Source organism: Berghia stephanieae, chromosome 1, assembly GCF_034508935.2.
Source record: "Berghia stephanieae isolate SIO BIC M18660-M18661 chromosome 1, UCSD_Bste_1.3, whole genome shotgun sequence".
NCBI lineage: Eukaryota > Metazoa > Mollusca > Gastropoda > Nudibranchia > Aeolidiidae > Berghia > Berghia stephanieae.
This window is the reverse complement of record NC_088360.1, coordinates 43767482-43790871: the sequence shown is the minus strand read 5'-3', so window position 1 is coordinate 43790871 and position 23390 is coordinate 43767482. Positions and strand designations below refer to the sequence as shown.

The 23390-nt window shown below is 33.9% G+C and overlaps 1 protein-coding gene across 1 annotated transcript in view; it reads right to left on the bottom strand.

The window, feature by feature from the left end:
• Window positions 1-1344: 1344 nt before the first annotated feature.
• The window catches only part of LOC144969710 (uncharacterized), a 54449-nt gene continuing 32403 nt past the window's right edge, over window positions 1345-23390 (bottom strand). The window contains exons 24-39 of the mRNA XM_078908897.1: window positions 22383-22496; window positions 21028-21141; window positions 18954-19153; window positions 18546-18828; window positions 18180-18293; window positions 17716-17829; window positions 16997-17110; window positions 13222-13335; window positions 12754-12867; window positions 12025-12138; window positions 10617-10730; window positions 10170-10290; window positions 8306-8471; window positions 7468-7624; window positions 4946-5068; window positions 1345-1671 (exon numbers count right to left, since the gene is read on the bottom strand). Coding sequence (XP_078765023.1) covers window positions 1445-1671; window positions 4946-5068; window positions 7468-7624; window positions 8306-8471; window positions 10170-10290; window positions 10617-10730; window positions 12025-12138; window positions 12754-12867; window positions 13222-13335; window positions 16997-17110; window positions 17716-17829; window positions 18180-18293; window positions 18546-18828; window positions 18954-19153; window positions 21028-21141; window positions 22383-22496 — 2303 coding nt within the window. The 3' untranslated portion in view covers window positions 1345-1444. The remainder of the gene's footprint in view (window positions 1672-4945; window positions 5069-7467; window positions 7625-8305; window positions 8472-10169; window positions 10291-10616; window positions 10731-12024; window positions 12139-12753; window positions 12868-13221; window positions 13336-16996; window positions 17111-17715; window positions 17830-18179; window positions 18294-18545; window positions 18829-18953; window positions 19154-21027; window positions 21142-22382; window positions 22497-23390) is intronic.

Genomic DNA, 23390 nt, shown 5'->3' with positions numbered 1-23390 from the left:
AACTCCTAGATAACGACATTGCCTGGTACCGGAAAATTATGTCGTTAAATTATCCAGGGATGTCGTTATTCCGGGGTTTTCAATATGGCGGAGAAATGGGGCATGCTGAGACCCTTGAATATAGATGGAACGAAATAGCCGTCACTCAATCATTTGTTATTGTTTTTAGCCAGCCATGTTTAGGAATAGTTCTCACTAAATTCTATCAATCAGACTATAAACGTTTAAGGTTACACACAGTTTTATGTTTTGGAACGTTATTTCCGACTGGCGAATGGTGTGAGCTTTTTGGTTAAACACACAGCATCAATAACCATGCGATGCGCAGGCCATTGTCGGTTATAAAACACGTCCGAACCACGTTAGAATGTGTTTACTAGTTACACTTTCACTCTGATGTGTATGGTCATTGTTTTGATTGTAAACAGTGCGCAGCAGAATCGTCACAGGCTACTTTAAAGACAAGGCTAAGTATGAAAGTGGTAAATTAAGGAAGTGGCACTTGTATAGGATAAAGATAAGAAAAAGATGTGTCTGAAACTGTTTCATGAACTTTTTATTTCGGGTCCTTAAATTAAAAAAAAAGGCGAAGCCAGTCTCACTGTTTAAATCTATTAACCCTATCCTTACCAACTACAGGAAAATCGTCACATTCGTTACGATGCAACCAACTTTTTTCTTATTCAAATTTCTTGTGTAGGGCTACATCATAAAATCTAAAGAAAATGAACAGTGTGTTGTAGAGCTTGTTTTGCTAAAGAAATTATGTATCGCAAGAACTTACTGCTAATGTGTTTGAGTGATAAAAAAATATATTTTTGTGTTAGTTGGGTGTGAAGTTTTGGGAAAAATCCTGAAAATGGTTGGTAAGGAGAGAGTTAAGGCAACCATTGTTCGCGTGAAAATCCGCCATTCCAAGCTTGTCCACAATAATTTTGGTCTGCTCGCAGTTGGTGGGGCCAGAAGTTGGATCATTTGAGGCTGTGTCAAAAGTCGTTTTGAAACATTCTCTACAAAAATACTCTGAAACTTTTTCATTTTGCAAAAACTAATGCCAAAATCGTTTTCATCAGAAGGGCATCTACCATATTGGCCAGAAAAGAAAAGTTTAAATTGGCTAAGAGGACGAGATGACGTTGCATATTAGAGCAGGTTATTTGTAGCAAGCGCATGTCAACTGTTGCTTATTGTTATATAGTTGTCGTTAAACAGAGGTTTTTATTAAAATGTATGCCGCTATCTTGGGCTTTTATTACATATCATATGTAGCAAAAGAAAAAAAAATCGGGACCAGCGGTTGTCGTTATTCAGGGGTATCGTTATCCAGCGGTTGCACTGACTCTCAACCATCGCAAAATGGTGTCTATTACCATAATGTTGTTAAATCAAGCCCACAATTGCATATAACATTCGGATACCAGACCTTCAAATACGAACCTGTCGATCAACCCCAATCTTTCATTCCATTCTGATAAGTGTTAATGTTTTTCTTTTCACCCGTGTCGTGTATGAGATTGTCATTGAAAGTAGCTCTGTAGATGTTTGTAATTTGTGTGAGACCAGTAACAGAATTTATTTTTAACTGAGTTGGTCTGATAGAAGGCTCTGATGGAGTAGGGGTTTCTACAGGAGGAATCGAGTCCCGTGGGTCGTAAGGTTTTGGTGGGCAGGCTAGGAAGAGAAGAAAATAAAAAACAAAAAACAAAACAATGTCAAACAATAAATAAAATGATGATAATGATGATGATGATGATGATGATGATGATGATGATGATGATGATGATGATAATAATAATGATAATATTAATAATAATGACAACAATGACGCCGACGACGATGATGATGATGATGATGATGATAATGATGATGATGATGATGATGATGATGATGATGATGATGGTGATGATGATGATGATCTTGATGATGATGATGATGATGATGATGATGATGATGATGATGATATAATAGTATTGGTGTTGTTGTTGATGTTGTTGTTGTTGCTTATGACGATGATAATGATAATGATGATGATGATGATGATGATTGAAGTGAGTGTAAAAGAGTCTGTCTTTAGTTTAAACCTAAGTCTAGGCTTTATTCAACATTCAAAAGAGGTACGACGAGAAGCATGATGATCTGCAACACAAGCAGAAAAGCAAACAGTTACGAAAACAGATAAAGCAGACATAGCATAACAAAGCGTTGAAAATAATAGCAAAGCGAAGCGGTCGAACAAAGCTACATCACAACATTCTTCCCCCCTCAGTCTAATTGGAAGCATCGAACAATGATTGCAAAGCCCCAAAGTCTATAATAAAATAAGAATGGGGGACGTAATGCTATGAATCAAAACACAACAAGTATAGTCTTGGTCTTAGAGATTGTCAGAAAAGTTCAGGCTTCTCTATTGCGCAGGTTGTAAGCCCGGGTCCGAATGAAAGGACTTGGTTTGGGACGACGAATGTTCTCATTAGGTGTTTCAGGGTCAGAGGGGTTTGGCCCGTTTTCTTCACAGAATGAGGTTTGAGGTTCAGGATCAGGAGTGTCTACCGATTCCGCTTGTTCCGAAACTTGATTTGGGGCATCCGCCTGAATAAGAACGGGTACTGGAACGTCCAGTGCCTGGTTTGTTGGCTCATTAATTGAGGGGTGCGTGAGCGGAGGAAAAGTGTCCTTTACGAAAGAGTCAGGCATAGGCAGGCCACCAGATGGTGCTAGGTTACGCAAAGCTACTGTTGTCTCCCTCCCGTCCTGGAGTCTGACATGGGCATAGAGTGGATTGCAATCCAACAGTTCGACTTCATCTACCAAAGTTTCATACTTTGAAGATCTCACGTTCCTTCTCATGAGCACCGTTCCAGGGGTAGTGAGCCAAGTCGGAAGAGTTGTACCGGTTGTGGATTTCCTGTTGTAGCGAAACATTCTCTCATGAGGAGTTTCGTTAGCGGAAGTGCACAAAAGAGACCTTAGGGAATGAAGGGAATCAGGAAGAACGAGTTCCCACTGGTGAATCTCCAGACCACGAGACTTTAGTGCAAGTGTTATTGTCTTCCAGAGTGTTCCGTTCAGTCGCTCCACTTATCCATTACCTCTCGGGTTATACGGAGTAGTCCGGCTAGTAGCTACACCCTTCCTATGTAAAAAGTCATTGAGATCGGCGGACATGAAGCTGGCCTCTCTATCAGAGTGCACATAAGACGGCATTCCAAACAGAGAGAAAAGCTGGCAGAAGCATTTGATGATTGTTGCGGCACTCATATCGGCACACGGAAAAGCAAACGGAAAGCGAGAGTATTCGTCAATCATTGTTAAAAGGTATTTATTTCTTGAAGAAGAGGGCAGAGGACCATTGAAGTCCACACTCAGGCGCTCAAAGGGCTGAGAAGCTTTGATCATATTAGGATCTTACTGTTTGTATAAGGAGGGCTTCGGTTCACAGCAGATTTTACAGTTTGCACAAATCTTCTTAACTTCATCAAGCGAGTAAGGCAGGTTCTTGGATTTGACGAGATGCATCATCCTTGTAACCCCAGGATGGGATAATGAGTCATGGAGATTTTGATGTGCCTCAGGATCAGAATGAGTTGTAGAACAATAGCCTCTGGAAAGAGCGTCTGCTGCATGATTGTCTTTGCCTGGTCTGTAGACAACATCGTAGCTGTAGCACGACAGTTCGATTCTCCATCTTTGGATTTTGTCATTCTTCACCTTCCCTTTCTGAGAGCTATTGTACATGAAGGCAACGCTTTTCTGGTCAGTTACAAGTTTGAAATGCTTCCCTAGTAAGTAGTGTTTCCATTTACGGAGAGCCTCTACAATGGCATATGCCTCTTTCTCTACAGAGGAATGCCTCCTTTCACTTTGATTCAGAGTTCTGGAAAAGAAAGCAACTGCGCACGAACAAAGCTACATCACAACAACAACAATGATGATGATGATGATGATGATGATGATGATGACGACGACGACGACGACGACGATGATGATGATGATGATGATGATGATGATGATGATGATGTTAAAATGATGATAATATGATAAATAGATAAATTCCCTTTATTCATCCCCAAGGGAAGACTGGAATAATCCAGGCGCCAGCCTCAGCGCAGCTTCGCAAAGTGAGATAGAGAGTGGTGACTTGCTCATGGACACACAGTGCGGTGGGTAATCGAACTCGGTGTCTTTTGGGGAAGAAGCAAAGACTTTACAGCAGAGTCAAGCTGCTGCACGATACATTTTAAAATCTTATAAAGCATACTACGAACGTTGACTTTCGTGATAAATTTTTATTTTGTTTTATATGGACCATTAGATATGTCCCGAGATATCATGTCTGGCGGGTCTGTGTGCACTTATAGGCAGGTATGATAACCGAACGCAATTATAGGCTTGAAGTAACATGGTTAAATGAACAATTTTTTGCGTTGCTTAAAAAATAACACAAAAACTTGAGCTTTTATATTGCCCAATATCTACAAAACGTGCCCAAAGCGCTTTTCAAGAGGTCCCTGGCCAGCAGCAACATGTAGGACGTGGCAGACGCCTGTTAGGCGATATTACAATTTTTTTTCAGACAGAGGCAACGCTTTTAACGGCCAGGTAATCATTTTACTCCGTAGTACGGTGAGAGAATGTGAGTAAAGAGCCTTTTCCAAGGACTCAACTATGCGCCGAGCGAGGTTTGAAGCCAGGACCTTCCGATCCGAAATCGAGTGTAATACCATAAGACCACATAGCCGCACAACGTTTTTAGAGTATTTCCATTAAAAAAATTATACAATAAAAATGTGGGTGATTAGACTGACAAATAAGCAGGAACACGTCGACCAATACCATAAATAGTTTACCAGATTATCAAAAATGATTTTTTTAATGAGAGCAAAATTAAAAAAAAATAACGCCAATTGTTTTTTAGTTATTTTTGGCACGTTTTTTGGAGCATTACCTTTGACCCACTGCTTGGTTCTGTCAGGGTAGTATTTTGATTGTGCTTGTCTTCGTGACTGGGAAGAGAAGCAGCAAGAGCCCCAACAGTATCGAACCAGAAGGAAGGTTGCCAAACTCAAACCTGATCAAGAATAATGCAATGCGATTAAGGTAATATTTGATAAAGGATAAAGTACTTGAATCTGTAAGCACTTAAGACTTTTCCTCTGGAAATACTTACATTTCTGAAAATTGCAGGCAGATACAATTTTAATCGACCGTCTAAGTTAACTTTCTCCCATTCAAAACATAAATCAAACTACAGTGTATTTTACTATTCAAGATTTCGTAATTCATATGTTGATGCCAGTACACGTATTAAAAAAAAGCGAGTGTCATACCACAAGACCACATAACCACACAACACATTTCCATTACGATGCAACGATTAAAACTGAAAACGTTTAATATGTGACATCACAAAACAAAGCGATATCCTGTGACAAGTGAAATCGAATTCTTTGTCGAAAAAACTGGATTTCTGTGGTTCGATTTTGAAAATTTAGAGAATGTTCCCCTAAAAATGAACAGAAAAGAGAAAAGGATAAAACATTTTGGGCTCACATTTCTCTTCTTTCTTAATAAAAATAAGTTCATTGACGCACCGCAATTTTTAATCTCCATTGAATAGTTGAAAGTTTTTCAAAATTTAACTAAATGCAATAAGCCGAGTTCAATATCTTTTTTAATAATATTAGGACGCTGAAAAGAAGAAACACCTAATGACTTCAGAAATTTTACTGGTGTAACGAATAGACAGAAATCAAATGAAGAATTCTATGAGCATGCTTTGAACCCACCCTCCCGCCGTATGCATCCATTTATGTATAAGTAGCTACTCTGAATCTGTTGATAATGGAATTTGAAGACTTGCAAAGTGCATATGAATAATGGCACAATACAATGAAAAAAGTTTGAAATAGTCTGAGCTCGTGATATATTAAAGAGAATGTTCTTTTAAATGTTTGTAAAACAAGGATAAGTTTGACAAGATTATCAACTGAAACGATTAGCAAGTGTACAATAATTGTAACAAAATACAACGGAAACTGGGGTATGCACAGCAAGATAAAATAATGACTCAAGATCAAGAGAATCGTTTCCATGGCATACTATTGCCTTGCAACAACAACAACAACAACAACAACAACAACAACAACAACAAAAAAAAAAAAGAACAACCCCCCCCCCCTAAATAAAAAAAACCCCTAAAAAAACCGAAAACCAAAAACCAAAACAAGACTTAAACACTCACACATATTATTCTAAGACTATTGTGAGATTCTTACAAAAGAAGCACAAGTCAAAGTTACAATAATTTATTTGCGATTTTGAAAGATCAAAGCAATTTATTGGATAGGGTCAGTATTTATTGAAGACTGCAGATGGAAACGTATTTGTTAAGCGTTGCCTCAAAACGGTATTATGTCTTGCTAAAAATATAATTTTATGTTAAATATATGAATTCGACGTCTACATATATACAGGTCTGAAATCCGAACCCAATTATGGGCCTCGTTTAGCCTAACAGTGTTGTAATGGAAAGTATTTTGCGTCATTTTCTTGATATTTCAATTACAACAATCAGCCCATAAGGAATGGGGTTATCAGACCTGCAAAGAAGTGATGTCGATGAAATGGGAATTATAACAACAGCCCTCGTTGAGGGAAGTGAATTTTGTTTTAAGACTTCAAATCATATAAATCCCCCAACTCATATTATTTTCATTTTAAACTATTTATTTTTTCCCATCCAGTTTGTTCTGACACGGCGATGCTTTATGGGTTCATTGTTGTAATGGAAATCTCAACAATGACGCAAAATATTGTCCATTACAACAATGTTAAATTAGGCCCAAAGTGGATTCGGGTGTCAGACCTGTATACATGTACACGTCTTTCTGACATAATACCAGATTGACGCGGTGGATAAAATTTATGACCCAATGTCTGGAAACGGTAACATGTCGGGATGATTCAGATTCTCAAAATCGAATTTACAGTGAAAAATCAGAAACTGGTGAAAAATTTATATGTTTTATTGTGGGCAATGGAAATAGTGCCTAAAACGAAAAAAAAACAACTAAAGTCTTACTTTTCTGGTCATTTTGACTTTACAAGCACTTTTTGACATTTGGTTTGACCTAAAAAAATACCGGTTTGAGACGAGTGGTCACTAATGTTGCAATACTGATTTTAAAAAACAAACAAACAAAACAATAGAATGTTTAAATAATAGCGAATTAGAAAGAAGCCATTTATTGTATCATCTCCTCGTATCGACGTGCACTTATTTGCAGGTCCGATAACTCAATTCATTATGGGCACACTGTTGTAATGGAAATCTAAAAAAAAATGACACAAAATATTGTCAATGTTAAATTAGGCCAGTAGTTGCGTTAGGATGTCAGACTTGCATTCATGTTTACGTCGCTTCATAATTATATAAATTCACTTCTTCAACATATTATATACACTCACATAATCCGATAGGAAACCCAATTAAAACTGATAGCAAATCCCGGACGCTCCTATCCATGGAGGGGCTCCTGGGGATGTATGGTGATACTACACAGCGGCAATGACTGTATTCTACAAGGGGACAGGTGCTTGGAGTGAAGACGTCAGGGAAAGCTGGCTGTTTCATTTTAGATAACATGAATATAATGAGTAAATCATACTATTTAAATAATTAGACAAATCCAACATTTTGGTTGGGGGCTTTTCATGAAATATAATGAGAAAGTCCTTTATTTTTAAGACAGTTAGTCATTGGAACACATCTAGATTTGAGGCTGAAAATATTTCTCCTATTAAAGCCTTCAAAATTGGTGACTGTAGGTTTATCACTTTGAAGCTATCTAGATCTAAGTCCTCAAGAAAACAAATAAAATTAACAAAGTTTTATATTTTGGTTACAAATTCAATGTCCCCAAGAAAACAAATAAAGTTAACAAAGCTTTATATTTTGGTTACAAATTCAATTCCCAGCATTCAAATCTCCTTGATATAACTCAGTTTTGAAGCTGTATCTCGGTCACAGCTATACAGACCTGCCTACTTAAACAAATTAAAAATCGTAATTTTAAGAGATAAAAATAGCAGTCGCTATAGTAATTTTATAGATCAACAATTTACCTTCACACTAGTTAATAATGCTTCAAAATCCTTACAATCCTTAAAACTTTGGCATCAATTTTATTTTTCCTAAACAAGGTTTAATACCTTAGAAATTCTCATAAAGTTTTGAAATTAGAGCCGAAATTTCGTAACTTTACGATTTTTTAGTATTAGTAGGGATGTCACATATATAATTTACCAGAGTATTAGGTCCAGCTGGTCCTGATATACCGGGTTGTATTGGGACTTTACCAGGGTGGCCACCCTTTCCTCCAGACACAACAGTGATGACAGGGGTTTTGCCTATTGGAATAACACTGTTGCTTCCTGTAGGTTTGAGTGTTGGTAATGGCATTCCTGGGAATCTGATGGATTACGTTATATTTAAATTTGATAACAGCACTAGTAGGTTAGATGATATAAAGCAGAATAAAAAAACCCAAAACAAACAACAACAAAAAACCTCCCAAAAAACAAAATAAACAAAACAACAACTATCCCCCCCCCCCAAATAAGCAAAATAAAAAACAAACAACAATCCCCCCCCCCCGTCAAAAAACAAAAAAACAAAACAAACCAAAACAAAAACAAAACAAAAAAAATCCAACAACAAACAAACAAAACAAACTGCCCGTGAGATTTACTTAGTGGCTTAAGGAAACATGCAGTAGCAAAAATAAAAATCTATTTTCTATAATGATGATGATACAACCCAATTCATTTTATAGTTTGTAATTCAAAAAGATAAAAAATGTACAGGGCATTAAAAATATTCTCCGGTTGCCATAGAAATTGAAATTGTTTGGCCGCCATATTGGATTAGTACCATTAAAAAAAGACAAAGGCTCAAGAACTAATGGACTAATAACATTGAAAACACATGTTTTGAGAGATCAATATATTGTCTCAAGAATGGCACACACTTTTTTAAACACAAGTCTTTTATTTATTTTATCAACGTTAAACTCCAGAAAGATGAAAAAAAAATAAATTAAAAATCACAAATTTACAACAAAAAAAAATAAAAAAAATTTAAGTTTTCAAAATATCACCACCCCCCCCTCCCACCCCAAAGCAAAATCAAAACAAACAAACTCATGCATTTTTTTGTCTGTAATCTCTGTAATTTTATAGGCTCTGTGTTAAAAAAACGGTAGGAGGAGTCAACTTTTGTATGTCAAAATGTAACAATTTTAGAAAAAGGCAGTTGAAGCCGAAGTGGGAAATTCAATCCTGCTTCGTGGCAATCATCAGATGCAGGAATTTTCAAATATTGGGTGATCACAAATATTGATGTTTTGTTTTATCGTTTAGGGATTAATCAAAGCTTTCCAATGCTGTATGACATGGATGTGCTGATTTCATAAAACCAATATTACTAAGGGATGGAATTTGATATTGGAAGATTTTTTTGATGAGCTTGGAATTAACCCACTTATGGATTTGTCGTAAGATTGAACAAGTTGAAACTTTTTTTCACGGTATAACCATTTAAAATTAAAAGTTAGATTTTGAAGAATCTAAACATGTAAAAATTATTTGGTGCCAAGTTGAAAAAATTTTTCCATCGCAGGTCCCCTTAAGGAGGCTTAGGGCAATCTTAGCTCTCCTCTCTCTCTCTCTCTCTCTCTCTCTCTCTCTCTCTCTCTCTCTCTCTCTCTCTCTCTATATATTATTATATTATTATTATTATTATTATTATTATTATTATTATTATTATTATTATTATTATTATTATTATTATTATTATTTATTATCATCATCATCATCATCATCATCATCATCATCATCATCATCATCATCATCATCATCATCATCATCATCATCATCATCATCATCATCATCATCATCATCATCATCATCATTATAATCTTCATAATCATCACCATTTTTATGATGATGATAATAATAATAATAATAATAATAATAATAATAATAATAATAATAATAATAATAATAATAATAATAATAATAATAATTATTATTATTATTATTATTATTATTATTATTATTATTATTATTATTATTATTTATTATTATTATTATTATTTTGAATTTCCCACCTGTTTCTATAGTCGCAAGTTCTTCCTTGCCAACCCGATGGACATTTGCATGTGAAACCAAAGAAACCGTTTATGCACACACCTCCATTGAAACAAGGATTAGGGCTACAAAAGTTATGACCTGGTGATAAGACAGACAAAGCCATTACATTCTAATTTGATATTTAAAAAAAGAAGTCATATTATTTGAATTATGAATATAAGACTAAATCAAGTAATAATCTTAAAGGTACCTTATGGATTGCAAGAGTAAGTAAAATTAATGTCATAAACTTGCCCTTTGAGAAAAAATACAAATACCCAAAAAATAAAAACAGCAGAAATTAAAATATTAAAATCTTAATTGTCTTAGAAAGTAAATAAGATGATTACAAATTAGAAGATGAATCGGATTTACCCTCAAAAATTTGATCTTATAGGTATTGATTACATTTGTACACAGCCTACCTATTTGACACAATCGTCCTGTAAAACCGACAGGGCAGGTACACGTGAAGGATGCTATCTTGTCATGACAAACACCTCCATTCTTGCAAGGGCTGCTGGCACAGTCATTAATATCTGGAATGAAAGAGGTGATGCATGATCATTTATTACATTTCACACGATAATCTGTTCCATTAACAGCAACATTAACTCCTCCCCTCCCCGTCCCCCAAGAAAAAAAAGAAGAGCATAAAAATGAGTGTGAGTCACGTCCTACAGATAGAGTCTCAATTATGAAAGAATTTTGCTTTAAATTTGGCATCAAAGAATTAGGTATGGTAGGACTCCTGACTGGTTAAACTACCATCAAAATGTAGGTCTTTTGTTCACAACGGAGAACAGAGGATAGAGCACAATGAATATATGTAAATGGTGTGTTATTTGGCAACACCAAAGACAGTGAATTTTGCCACATGAACACTAGGCTAAAACAGCAAAACAATTTTGCTAAAATAGCTTCCAATCGAATAGAAGCACCATCCATCCATGCTAAAGTAGTCTAATTACTCTCAGGACTACTGACACGACAGACATTACAAATCTCTTCAACAAGCCATTTAAGAGTTCAAATTGTCATCTACCAACGGTCTTACTCGGCATACACTTCGTCATCATTGTAGATCTGATGTAGTAACATAACACTTCACGTTTGAACGCTGACATATTCTATATCGAACCTCATAGACCATGCAAACACTGTTAAGAACGGTGGTGTCCACTTTCAACTTAAAAGAGTGGCTATCAGTGACGACAGCAATCTACATTCCCAACGCGCGCGCACACACACACACACACACACACACACACATACAATACACGCACACACACACACGCGCACAAACATACACACATTAAACATACAGTAAACAGTTATAGAATAATGAAATCCCAATAACTGGAATTGAAGTAACTGGACCGCTTCTGAAGACTGGGCAGTTGAATGGAATTAAAACACCAGACCATAAAACAGATACTTTCTACTCTGCCATCACATTCAGAATATATATCTTAAGTGGAATAAACCATTTGCCTACAAAGCCCCAAACAGAGAGGTTGCCTTCGTTCAAGATAATCGCAATCACAGTCAACAAAGAGAAAGTATTTCAAACCACTGTAAAATTTTGTTTATTATCCTACTTTTAAATGAATTTAACGTTTAACTCACCTATCCCGATAAAATGTAACGACAGGACATGAAATGCAAACGCAATAGACAACAAAATGTTAAGAAAAAGAAGACAATAAATTAAAAAAAAACAACGTAAAACATTACAAAAGCATTCAAAATAAATACGAGCATACAATCAAACCTTAATTCATATTGAATGACTGAGTAAAATGTCCACGTTACTGTCTGAGGCCTACTTACTTGTTTGACAAGTCTTGCCTTTGAATCCAGGGGGACACACACAAAAGAAATTGTTCACCTTGTCTATGCACATTCCACTGTTGTTACATGGATTTGGAGTGCAATCATCTATATCTACATGGAATTGGGATAGAAAAGATATTCAATAACTTTTTTGTTTTAATATTATGAAATACCTTGGTTACTTTCATGCTGAATGTGTTAACTCAATACAAGGTTGGCAGCATTTCGCATTTTCTAGAATTTAAAAAATATTCTAAATCTCTTAATAGGAAAAATAAATGCAAAATCTACGATAAATGCAAAATCTATGTTTTAAAACTGAACTCTCTATCCTACTAAAAAAGAAAGAAATGAATGAATCATTCTACCTTTTCCTCAAAAGGCTGAACTCGGAAACATAAAAAAAATAGTCAACCAAAATTAAAGAAGAGAGTGGCATTGTATTTTTAATTATGTTTTGATTGAATATTGATCTATCTCTCTTGCTAAAAAGAAAAAAAAATATATTTAACTTAACAGCTTATCTTTATTAAGGCAAACTAATTAATGATATTGGTGTAAACATACATTATCAGAATTTAAATATGTAATATAGTTTATATACTTTTTTTTTCCAAAACAAATCATATTTCTAATACACAAGATCTGAAAAAGTGTGAATGAAACATTTGATTATTCCAAGACACATTGGCGCACATTGCAAGTTCTTTAAATCAACAATCATACCAATTTGACAGTTGACTCCAGTATAACCAGGCAAACAGTTACATGTATAACTATTGACTCCATCCACACATGTGGCTCCATTCTGGCATGGGTCTGGGTTACAGTCGTCAATATCTGAGACGTATCATCATGATTGTTATATTAATAGTGATGATAATGATGAAACGATGGTGATTGTAATGGTGATGATGATATTGATGATGATGATGATGATGATGATGATGATGATGATGATGATGATGATGATGATGATGATGATGATGATGATGATGATGTTGAGAATGGATGGTGGTGGTGATGGATCTGAAAGTGGTGGTGATTTCGATAGGGGTGGTATTGATGGCGATGATCGGATTTTGCAAACAAAAATAGTTGATGCCTATTGGTATATTATCTTTCAAAACTAAAGCGATGATGGTGTCTAATAATAATAATGCCATAAATTGATAAACATTTGAATAATAATACCAATTTGACAGTTGACTCCAGTATAACCAGGCAGACAGTTACATGTATAACTATTGACTCCATCCACACATGTAGCTCCATTCTGGCATGGGTCTGGGTTACAATCGTCTATGTCTATGAGTTAAAATATACCATTTGAAATCTAATTATCTTGACAGAATTATTGTCGTTGATTTTGTTGATAATGATGAGGTTGTTGCTATTGATGATGATGATGATGATGATGATGATGATGATGATGATGATGATGATGATGATGAGGATGTTCAAGACAAAAGTGCTTACAAATTAATAAAAAGACATATTAAGATAGAAACGACGCACTTTATCGCAACAAATGGAAACATATCTATGTAATTAAACAAAGCTATACCCCTATAGTTTCAAATTGTTCTGCCGTGAATGATAAAATAAATCAATCTATCAAAATATTACTCATGTTGAAATTCATAACGTTGTGTTACGTTATGAAGACGCTTTGATAGTTGAGACTAAATTGCATAAGACACATGAGCAGTACATTTCATGCTTATGAAAAACTTACATAAAACATCATAAATAATAAATGAATATTAAAACATTAAATATGAAAGCAAAAGTATGTAATCAAAAATTAAGTTTTTAATGTTTCTTTAACGCAAATTAAGAACCACATTTATAATGCATAGATCTAGATTACTGGTTGTAAATAGAAAGTAAAGCGGCTTAAAAGTAGTTAAGAATATAATTTTAAATCGTTTTTAAAACCCAAAACCATTACATGCCGCACACGATGGCTTAAAAAGTTAAAATATACACTAGTAAGTTCAAATGTTACAATGCAAGAAAAATATAGAACAGGAAATATGACTCGGATCTAGAAAAAATTGCCACAAAAGTTCATACATGAACGGAGCAAATTCAGTTGTAATGATTAAGCAAAATCAAATGTGGTATTAAAAATTAAAATGTGACAAGATGTATTAAAGAGAAAAATGCTCAGAACAAATTGAAAGTTCTAAATGATGACAAAGTTTTTACTACATTTGAGAGATAAGGAATGCTTTGGAATGGCTAGATCAATAAGTATCAAAAGTAGGACAACATATGGGTTCATAAATTGCGTTGGGAACACTAGACCATACGTCAAATTGCTAAATAACGCCTCATACTGATAACACCACAGAAAATGCAAAATTCTTTTAGAGGGATGCAAACATAATATATGCTTGCATGTTTTTATCTAAGGAAAATTTATTTTATGTTACCATTCAAATCTCAATAAAATTAGATTGTTGTTACATCAGGACTATTAACATTTAATATTAGCTAGTTAAAAAAAAATTGTCCATAGAAACAGCTTTTATATAGAGTAGTACCGTCTTAACAGTGCTCAAAGCGCTTCAGATGGAGACCCTGGATGATGGTTAGGCACCAGTAATATAGAGCTTTGAGAGCCAAGTATGCAATAACAAGCAGCTACTCGAATGATCTTGAACCTAAACAACAAAGCATCTTCTTGTTTAAAAATAGTTTTCTGGCCGATTTATATGACCCGAGGGTTCAGTTATGAAAATATCCATCAAAATACCTTTCGGCTTAATAAAGCAAAGCTCATGTTTTAAAAAAGATATTATTACCTGATCCGCAAATGGAAGCCATTCATGCTCTTTTTTAACTTTTTGCTTTTATCAATTTAAAAATCTAATTAGCTTGTATCTCATTTGGTATAATTAAAGTTGCTATTTTAAATTGTAATTAAAAATGTTTATAAAGTGAAATTACAATACCAAAACGTGAATTTGCAATGTTTACACTTGAACTTTCAGTATTATAAACTTTGTATTTAATCTTGCAAATATATATTTTGTTTTGTAATATACCATTTGAAATCACAAGTCGAACACATAAATTGGAAAATAAACTCTACATTGTAATATTTTTCAATAATAGAAAATGGGAAAAATCAAGCCTGGTTATGGTTATTCAAACCAAGAATATTATTGTCTTCGTACAATAATATGTTAAGGTATTAAATTTTGCTGGTAAACTCCGGTCAGTGCAAGCTATAGATTCAACTGTTTAATAAGTCTCATATGTGTGACAGATTATTAAAAGTACCAAAGAAGCCATGCCCATGCAGTTGTTATATGGAAAATAGTGAGACTTATATTTTGTACGGTTTGCACAAAGTGCACATGCATAATATCTAAAAATCTTACCCTCTTAATAACAGCTGTCTGAACATAGTAAATACAATATATATATATATATATATATATATATATATATATATATATATATATATATATATATATATATATATATATATATATATATATATATGATGAAAATAGCAAAAATAAAAAGACACATTTTCAGTCCTGAAACAAAAATAAGAGACAAGGACGAACATTAAACGGGGTCGAAAATTAAAATTCTTATGACGCAGAACATAAATGTAAAAAAAAAAAATAAAAATTAAATCAAAACAAGTTTTGAAAAAAAAACCCAAAAAAGAAAATGAAAAGGACAGCAACAACAACTACAACACTATCACCACCACCACCACCACCACCACCACCACCACCACCACCACCAACAACAACAACAACAGCAACGACAACAACAAACACCAACTCTCCCCATCCTCCCCCCCCCCCCGGCCCAGAAATGCTCATTAACTAACACTCCGAACAATGAGAGTATCTCAACATTAAGACTTAAAGAATGAAACAAAACGAAAGTACACGTTAAAACTGTTGATCTTGAAACATTCAATTACTCATCATTCCAAAAACCAACAACGATTTTTAAAAAGATGAAAACTGTATTTAATATAAAAAAATTATATTGAACAAGCACATCAACGTGCACATGACAACAACTAAGTATGGATTTCACTGGTCATTCCGTCGACGATAGGAATGCAAGAGGAGTACAATGTTTTGTCTCTAAGAAAGAAATATGTGCTCTTACACTAAAAGACGGTTTACACTTGACAATTCCTTCAGAACCATTACCATGTATCCTGCGTTTATTCCGGCCTCTAAAGCGTGAAACGGACAAAAATGCTTTGGACAGGTTGCTGGTCTATTCCAAAATACTTTCCCGCCAAATCTAACAATCATTGCTGGGTGGACAAGGGGGATCAGATGAAAAGAAAATAATCTCAATTGCATCCGGGATCGATCCCACAGTCGCTTGCTTTGCATATTAAAGCGAGTGCTCTACCAACTAAACTATTGGAATTCCTTTGACATAATATGACTTAACAATAATATAAGTAGAAAATAAAAGTTTTGACTAAAATCGGATTTTCTAACATTTTGACGCAGCTGTTTTACAAAAAAGTGTTATTTAGGAGAACAGTTCCTGGTTTAAATGTTGATACCATCTACACACTTGGCTCCATTCTGGCATAGGTCTGAAATACAGTCATCTTTGTCCAGGGGAAGGTAAATTAATTACTCGAAAACTTTATGACAAAGTTCAAATCAATTAATAAAGGAAGTGTCAGTTACTTTATATATTTATAATGTTGTTTGTTGTAGGGCTGAATAACGGTAATGGTGATAATGGTGACACTTATGATAATGATACTGATGATGGTGTTGACGCAGCCACTGATGATAATAATGATGATGATGGTGATGATGATGATGATAATGATGATTGATGATGATGATTAGAGGTGGTGAAAGAAAATTGTTATGATTTTACAAAGTGACAACCATGTAAAATGCAACCCCAAGAATTCATAAGTAAATTCACATACAGTTTCGAGCAATCATACCAATTTGACAGTTGACTCCAGTATAGCCAGGCAGACAGTTACATGTATAACTGTTGACTCCATCCACACACGTGGCTCCATTCTGACATGGGTCTGGGTTACAGTCGTCTATGTCTGTTAGATAATTAGAATATTGAGTTAAGATGATGTTGATGATAATGAATATGTTTAGGATAAGGATGGCAATTAAGACGATGATAATGACAATGATGATGATGGTGATGACCACGAATACTACGACGACGATTACGATGACGACGATAATGATAATTACGATGATGATGATGATGATGATGATGATGATGATGATGATGATGGGAACGATGACAATAACATTAACAATGATGATGATTATGATGATGACGACGACGATGATAATAATGATGATGATGATGATGATAATGATGATGATGATGATGATGATGATGATGATGATGATGATGATGATGCTGGTGATGATGACAATGATGATGATAATGATGATGATGATGATGATGATGATGATGATGATGATGATGATGATGATGGTGGTGATGATGACGATATGATGATGATGATGATGATGATGATGATGATGATGATGATGATGAGGGTGAGGGTGATGGTGAGGATTATGATGATGATGATGATGATGATGATGATGATGATGATGATGATGATGATGATGATGATGGTGAGGATCATGATGATGATGATGATGATGATGATGACGATGATACCAATTTGACAGTTGACTCCTGTATAGCCAGGCAGACAGTTACAGGTATAACTATTGACTCCATCCACACATGTGGCTCCATTCTGGCATGGGTCTGGATTGCAGTCGTCTATGTCTGTTCGATAATTAGGACAAATAGTTGTACGATGATGATAAATGATGGTGAGGCTTATTTTTAAAAGGAGGATGATAATGATCATCTTCATCACAATGATGACGACGAATACGAAAATGACTAAGACGACGACGATGACGACAATGACGACGACGACGACAATGATGATGATGATGATGATGATGATGATGATGATGATGATGATGATGACGATGATGATGATGATGATTGATGATGGTGATTAGAAGTGGTGATAGAAAATTGTTATGATCTTACAAAGTGAAAACCATGTAAAATGCAACCCCAGGAATCCATAATGAGTAAATTCACATAAGTTCGAGCAATCATACCAATTTGACAGTTGACTCCACTATAGCCAGGCAGACAGTTACATGTATAACTGTTGACTCCATCCACACATGTGGCTCCATTCTGACATGGGTCTGGGTTACAGTCGTCTATGTCTGTTAGATAATTAGAATATTGAGTTAAAATGATATAGATGATAATGAATATGTTTAGGATAAGGATGGCAATTAAGACGATGATAATGACAATGATGATGATGGTGATGACGACGAATACTACGACGACGATGACGATGACGACGATAATGATAATTACGATGATGATTATGATGATGATAATGATGATGATGATGATGATGATGATGATGATGATGATGATGATGATGATGATGTTGTTGACAATGCTACCAATTTGACATTTGACTCCAGTATAGCCAGGCAGACAGTTACAGATATAACTATTGACTCCATCCACACATGTGGCTACATTCTGGCATGGGTCTGGATTGCAGTCGTCTATGTCTGTTCGATAATTAGGATAAATAGTTGTACAATGATGATAAATGATGGTGAGGCTTATTTTTAAAAGGATGGTGATAATGATGATAATGATGATGATAATAATGATGATAATCTTAATCATAATGATGATACTGCTGATGATGATAAATGTTTCGGATGATGATGATGACAATTAAGACGATGATAATGACTATGATAATGATGGTGATGATGACGAATGATGACGACGACGACCACGACGGCGACGATGATGACGACGACAACGATGATGATGATGATGATGATGATGATGATGATGATGATGATGATGATGATGATGATGATGATTGTGGTGATGATGATGATGATGATGATGATGATGATGATGATGATGATGATACCAATTTGACAGTTGACTCCTGTATAGCCAGGCAGACAGTTACAGGTATAACTATTGACTCCATCCACACACGTGGCTCCATTCTGGCATGGATCTGGGCTACAGTCGTCTATGTCTGTTCGATAATTAGGACACATAGTTGTACGATGATGATAAATGATGGTGAGGCTTATTTTTAAAATGACCCAACAGCAGATCTTCCCGATTTCATCAAAAGACAAGTAACGCTTTGATAATTGAAGTCCGGGTCGCGATGGTCTGACTGCTCTTTTTGTGGAAACGCTTTTTTCTCCATAAACAATAATAAAGATAAAAAGAAACTTATCTGGAAAAAAAATCAGCTTCTCTGGTTAAAGCACCTGCACGACACGCGTCCCATATACTAGGTCACGAGGCGACCCGTCTCTTTTTCACCTTCCCCCATATCCCCTCCCGTCATCCCTTATCCCTCCAATCTCGGAATATCCTGCTGGATATGAATTGTTTTCTCTCTTGATCAATTAAAAGACATTGGGTAGCTTGTTCACAGTTGGATATGTGAATTGTTTTGAAAGCGATTCAGTCCCGAGTTCCGATTCAATGTCCCGTCACAGCTCTAATTGATACACACTTTGATTCTTCAAAACAATATAAAGAGTCCCAGGCATACTTAATCGTTTTTACGTATTTTAGTCACAGAAGTAAAACTTCTTATGTTCAAAGACAAAATGTGAAGACAGTTCTACATCATTTTAATTACATGATTCTGCAATGGCACACTTGTAGAGAAAAACGGATATTTCTCTAAGTGATATAAAATCATCTCATACGCTATGGCTCTATTCAGAGCATTGCAAACAACTGTGGTGGATAAACCGCTTCCATTACCGTGCTATTGTGATTACAGAGGGGAGTATTTTGAAGATGTTAAAGTGGTTACTATGCAAGAAAATAATTAAATTTAATTTATCGGAACGACCACTGAATCCCATTTATAAATTGATATAAAAACTTTCTTCTTTCTTTCTTTCTTTCTTTCTTTCTTTCTTTCTTTCTTTCTTTCTTTCTTTCTTTCTTTCTTTCTTCTTCTTCTTCTTCTTCTTCTTCTTCCTCTTTTTCTTCCTCTTCTTCTTAGTTATGTAGAAAACCTCGTTTGAGGACCACACTACATTTGATATTAATAGAAACCAGTGATAAAAAAGTAATTGATGAAGAATTGTTGAATGACGAGTTTCGGAGCTTGAGGATGTTATTGGGCGCAACGTGATATCACACGATGAAGATTAAACCGGCTGCCAGATTCCGTTTCATTCCTAATTCGTAATTTGGCTTTTTGTTGCATGGTCTAAAAATGGTCAAACCCCAGGCTTTTAGCACATGATTAGGCGCATGTTTGTAGTGGCCAATCGTTGTAAATACATCTGGTTACTCTAATGTGTCATCTCCAACGCATTTTAGAGATGCATGTTCCAAGTAATACTGGATATTTTGTAGCAGCGAGCAAAGGTGTTATTTGAACAGCGTCTTAGACTATGGTGAATAAACAAGTTTGTTCTTTGCCTTTTGATACTATCTGTGGGATATGGTCGCGTTCATTTTGTTACTAATTTCCACACCGAGGTATTTTACAGATGTAATTCTATTTAGTGTTTCATTATTGAGTATCTAGATATTTGAAGCGCGAGAGATTTTAAAAGTTACTTATTGGGATGATATGACATTTGGATACTTTGTACTCCATCCACCACTCTTATTCCTCTTCATGTAGTATGTGTAAATCCTTATCTAAAATCTGGCAGTTATCTAGGGTTCGGATATATTTGCACAGAGGTCTATCATTTGTTTGTACTTATTATTGCTATGGATTATTGGTGCATATCAACAAAAATAGACAACCTCAGAGGCGAAATTAAAAAAAAATGCAGGAGCAATAAGATAGGATGGTTTTTGGGACTGGATCTCTGTTTAATTTAGTAAAAGTTCATAATTTAAACATTTTAATTATCGTACCAATTTGACAGTTGACTCCAGTATAGCCAGGCAGACAGTTACATGTATAACTATTGACTCCATCCACACATGTGGCTCCGTTCTGGCATGGGTCTGGATTGCAGTCGTCTATATCTAAAAGTATTCAAGAAAAAACACAGTTAATGGTAATAATAATAATAATAATAATAATAATAATAATAATAATAATAATAATGATAATAATAATAATAATAATATAATAATAATAATAATAATAATATAATAATAATAATATTGATAATGATAATAATAATAATAATAATAGTAAATAATAATAATAATAATAATAATAATAATAATAATAATAATAATAATAATAATAAAAATAATAATAATAATAACAATAATAATAATAATAAAATAATAATAATAATAATAATAATAATAATAAATAAATAATAATAATAATAATAAAATAATAATAATAATAAATAATATAATAATAATAATAATAATAATAATAATAATAATAATAATAATAATAATAATAATAATAAAATAATAATAATAATAATAATAATAATAATAATAATAATAATAATAATAATAATAATAATAATAATAATAATAATAATAATAATAATTAATATATATGTTAGCGCTACTACACTTTATTGGGAGGCTCTAATCGAAGATTCACCCTCATTGTAAATCGAACAAATTTGTTCGATTTTCCATGCATATGAAGCCGAGGGAGTTTTAAATAAGAACAGAGCAAATACACCAAAATAACTGATTAGTAAGGATATGTAATTTGGACCTTTGGGAAGTTTTTATTAATATTCTAAATCGAAATCAAAACATAAAATTATAGAAAAAACAAACAAATGGGAAACAAAAATAAGAATCAGAATGAAAGAACATTTTTACTTATTTTGCTTAAACTATATTTTAGATATTGTAAGACGTTTAATTGATAGAAAAAGAAAAGAAAAGAAAAAAGAATGCAAACAAAACAAAACGAAACAAACCCCCCCCCCCCCAAAAAAAAAAAAAAACAAAAAAAAAAAAAAAACCCCAAAAAACCCTTAACCCGAGAATGAATTTCATGTGATTGCTAAAATTATTACACTTCAATATTTCATAACTTAATCATATTGCTCGATACAACATGATATTTACATTATATTTTAAAGTGGATTCTTATTAAACATATTGCAAACAGAATGCTTGGCATGTAATTTAGGTAATGAGGTTACTTAAAGTAATTGTATCCTCTCGAACCATGTTTCAAATAAGTTTGTTAGATTGTTATCAACCTAATTGTAAATTGATTTAGAGTAGGTGCATATTTATTTTTATTAAATAGACATTTACATAACAAAAAACTTTACCGATTTGACAGTTGACTCCAGTATAGCCAAGCAGGCAGTTACAAGTGTAACTATTGATTCCATCTATACATGTGGCTCCATTCTGACATGGGTCTGGATTACAATCATCTATGTCTTAATGATAGAAGATTAAATACAGTTATAACTTATCTTATATAAAGAAGCACAGTTTATTTTAAAAAAAAAAATCATTTTATAGAATAATTGATTGTTATTCAGATAAAAGAACTGGATAGCTGTTTTTCTTTTCTGAAAAATCTATACCAAAAGTTTTCGTATCTAAAATTGAGTTTACAGAAAGATACGGCAATGAAAGTCAGTCTCAACTATCCGTGATTAAAAAATTACAACATGGATTTTGATATTGCAAATATTGACTATTTCAATAATTGTTTGTTATGGATGAGTTAAACGAAAGAATTTGTTGAAAGGTAGAATAGACATAATATGTGTTGATTCTCAAATAGGTCTAGGATATAGTATAGTACCTCACGAAAGAATTACAATATCATTCATGGTTATTCCATTTATTAGGTCTAGATACATTTGTCTTTGTTTGGTTGTAGACAATAGTTGTCGTTAATGACGATTCTTCGGATTTAAAGTTAAAACAAATGGCATTCCACAAGGCAGCGTACTTAGCCCATTATTGTTTTTACTTTTTAAAAAATAAATGACCTGTTGAATCCTTTGTAACATGTTTGCTGATGACATGAACATTTAAGATCCTACTTTGGGTTATGCACTTATCCAAAATGATGTTTGATGAACTACTCAACTACCAAATATTGTATGAATATAGCACATATAATTTTAGAATGTATTGATCAATGTGTTTTAAAATGCACGTATCATTTATTAATTTGTATAAATCAATGGGTAAGTCAATTTTGGTTTATGTATCTGTATCTGAAGCTCCCTTTTCAAAAGGCAATCCACCGACACTGCAAATGCACAAAGACATAAAAATACCATCACCAGAATTAATTGAAAGATGTAAATGAAAGA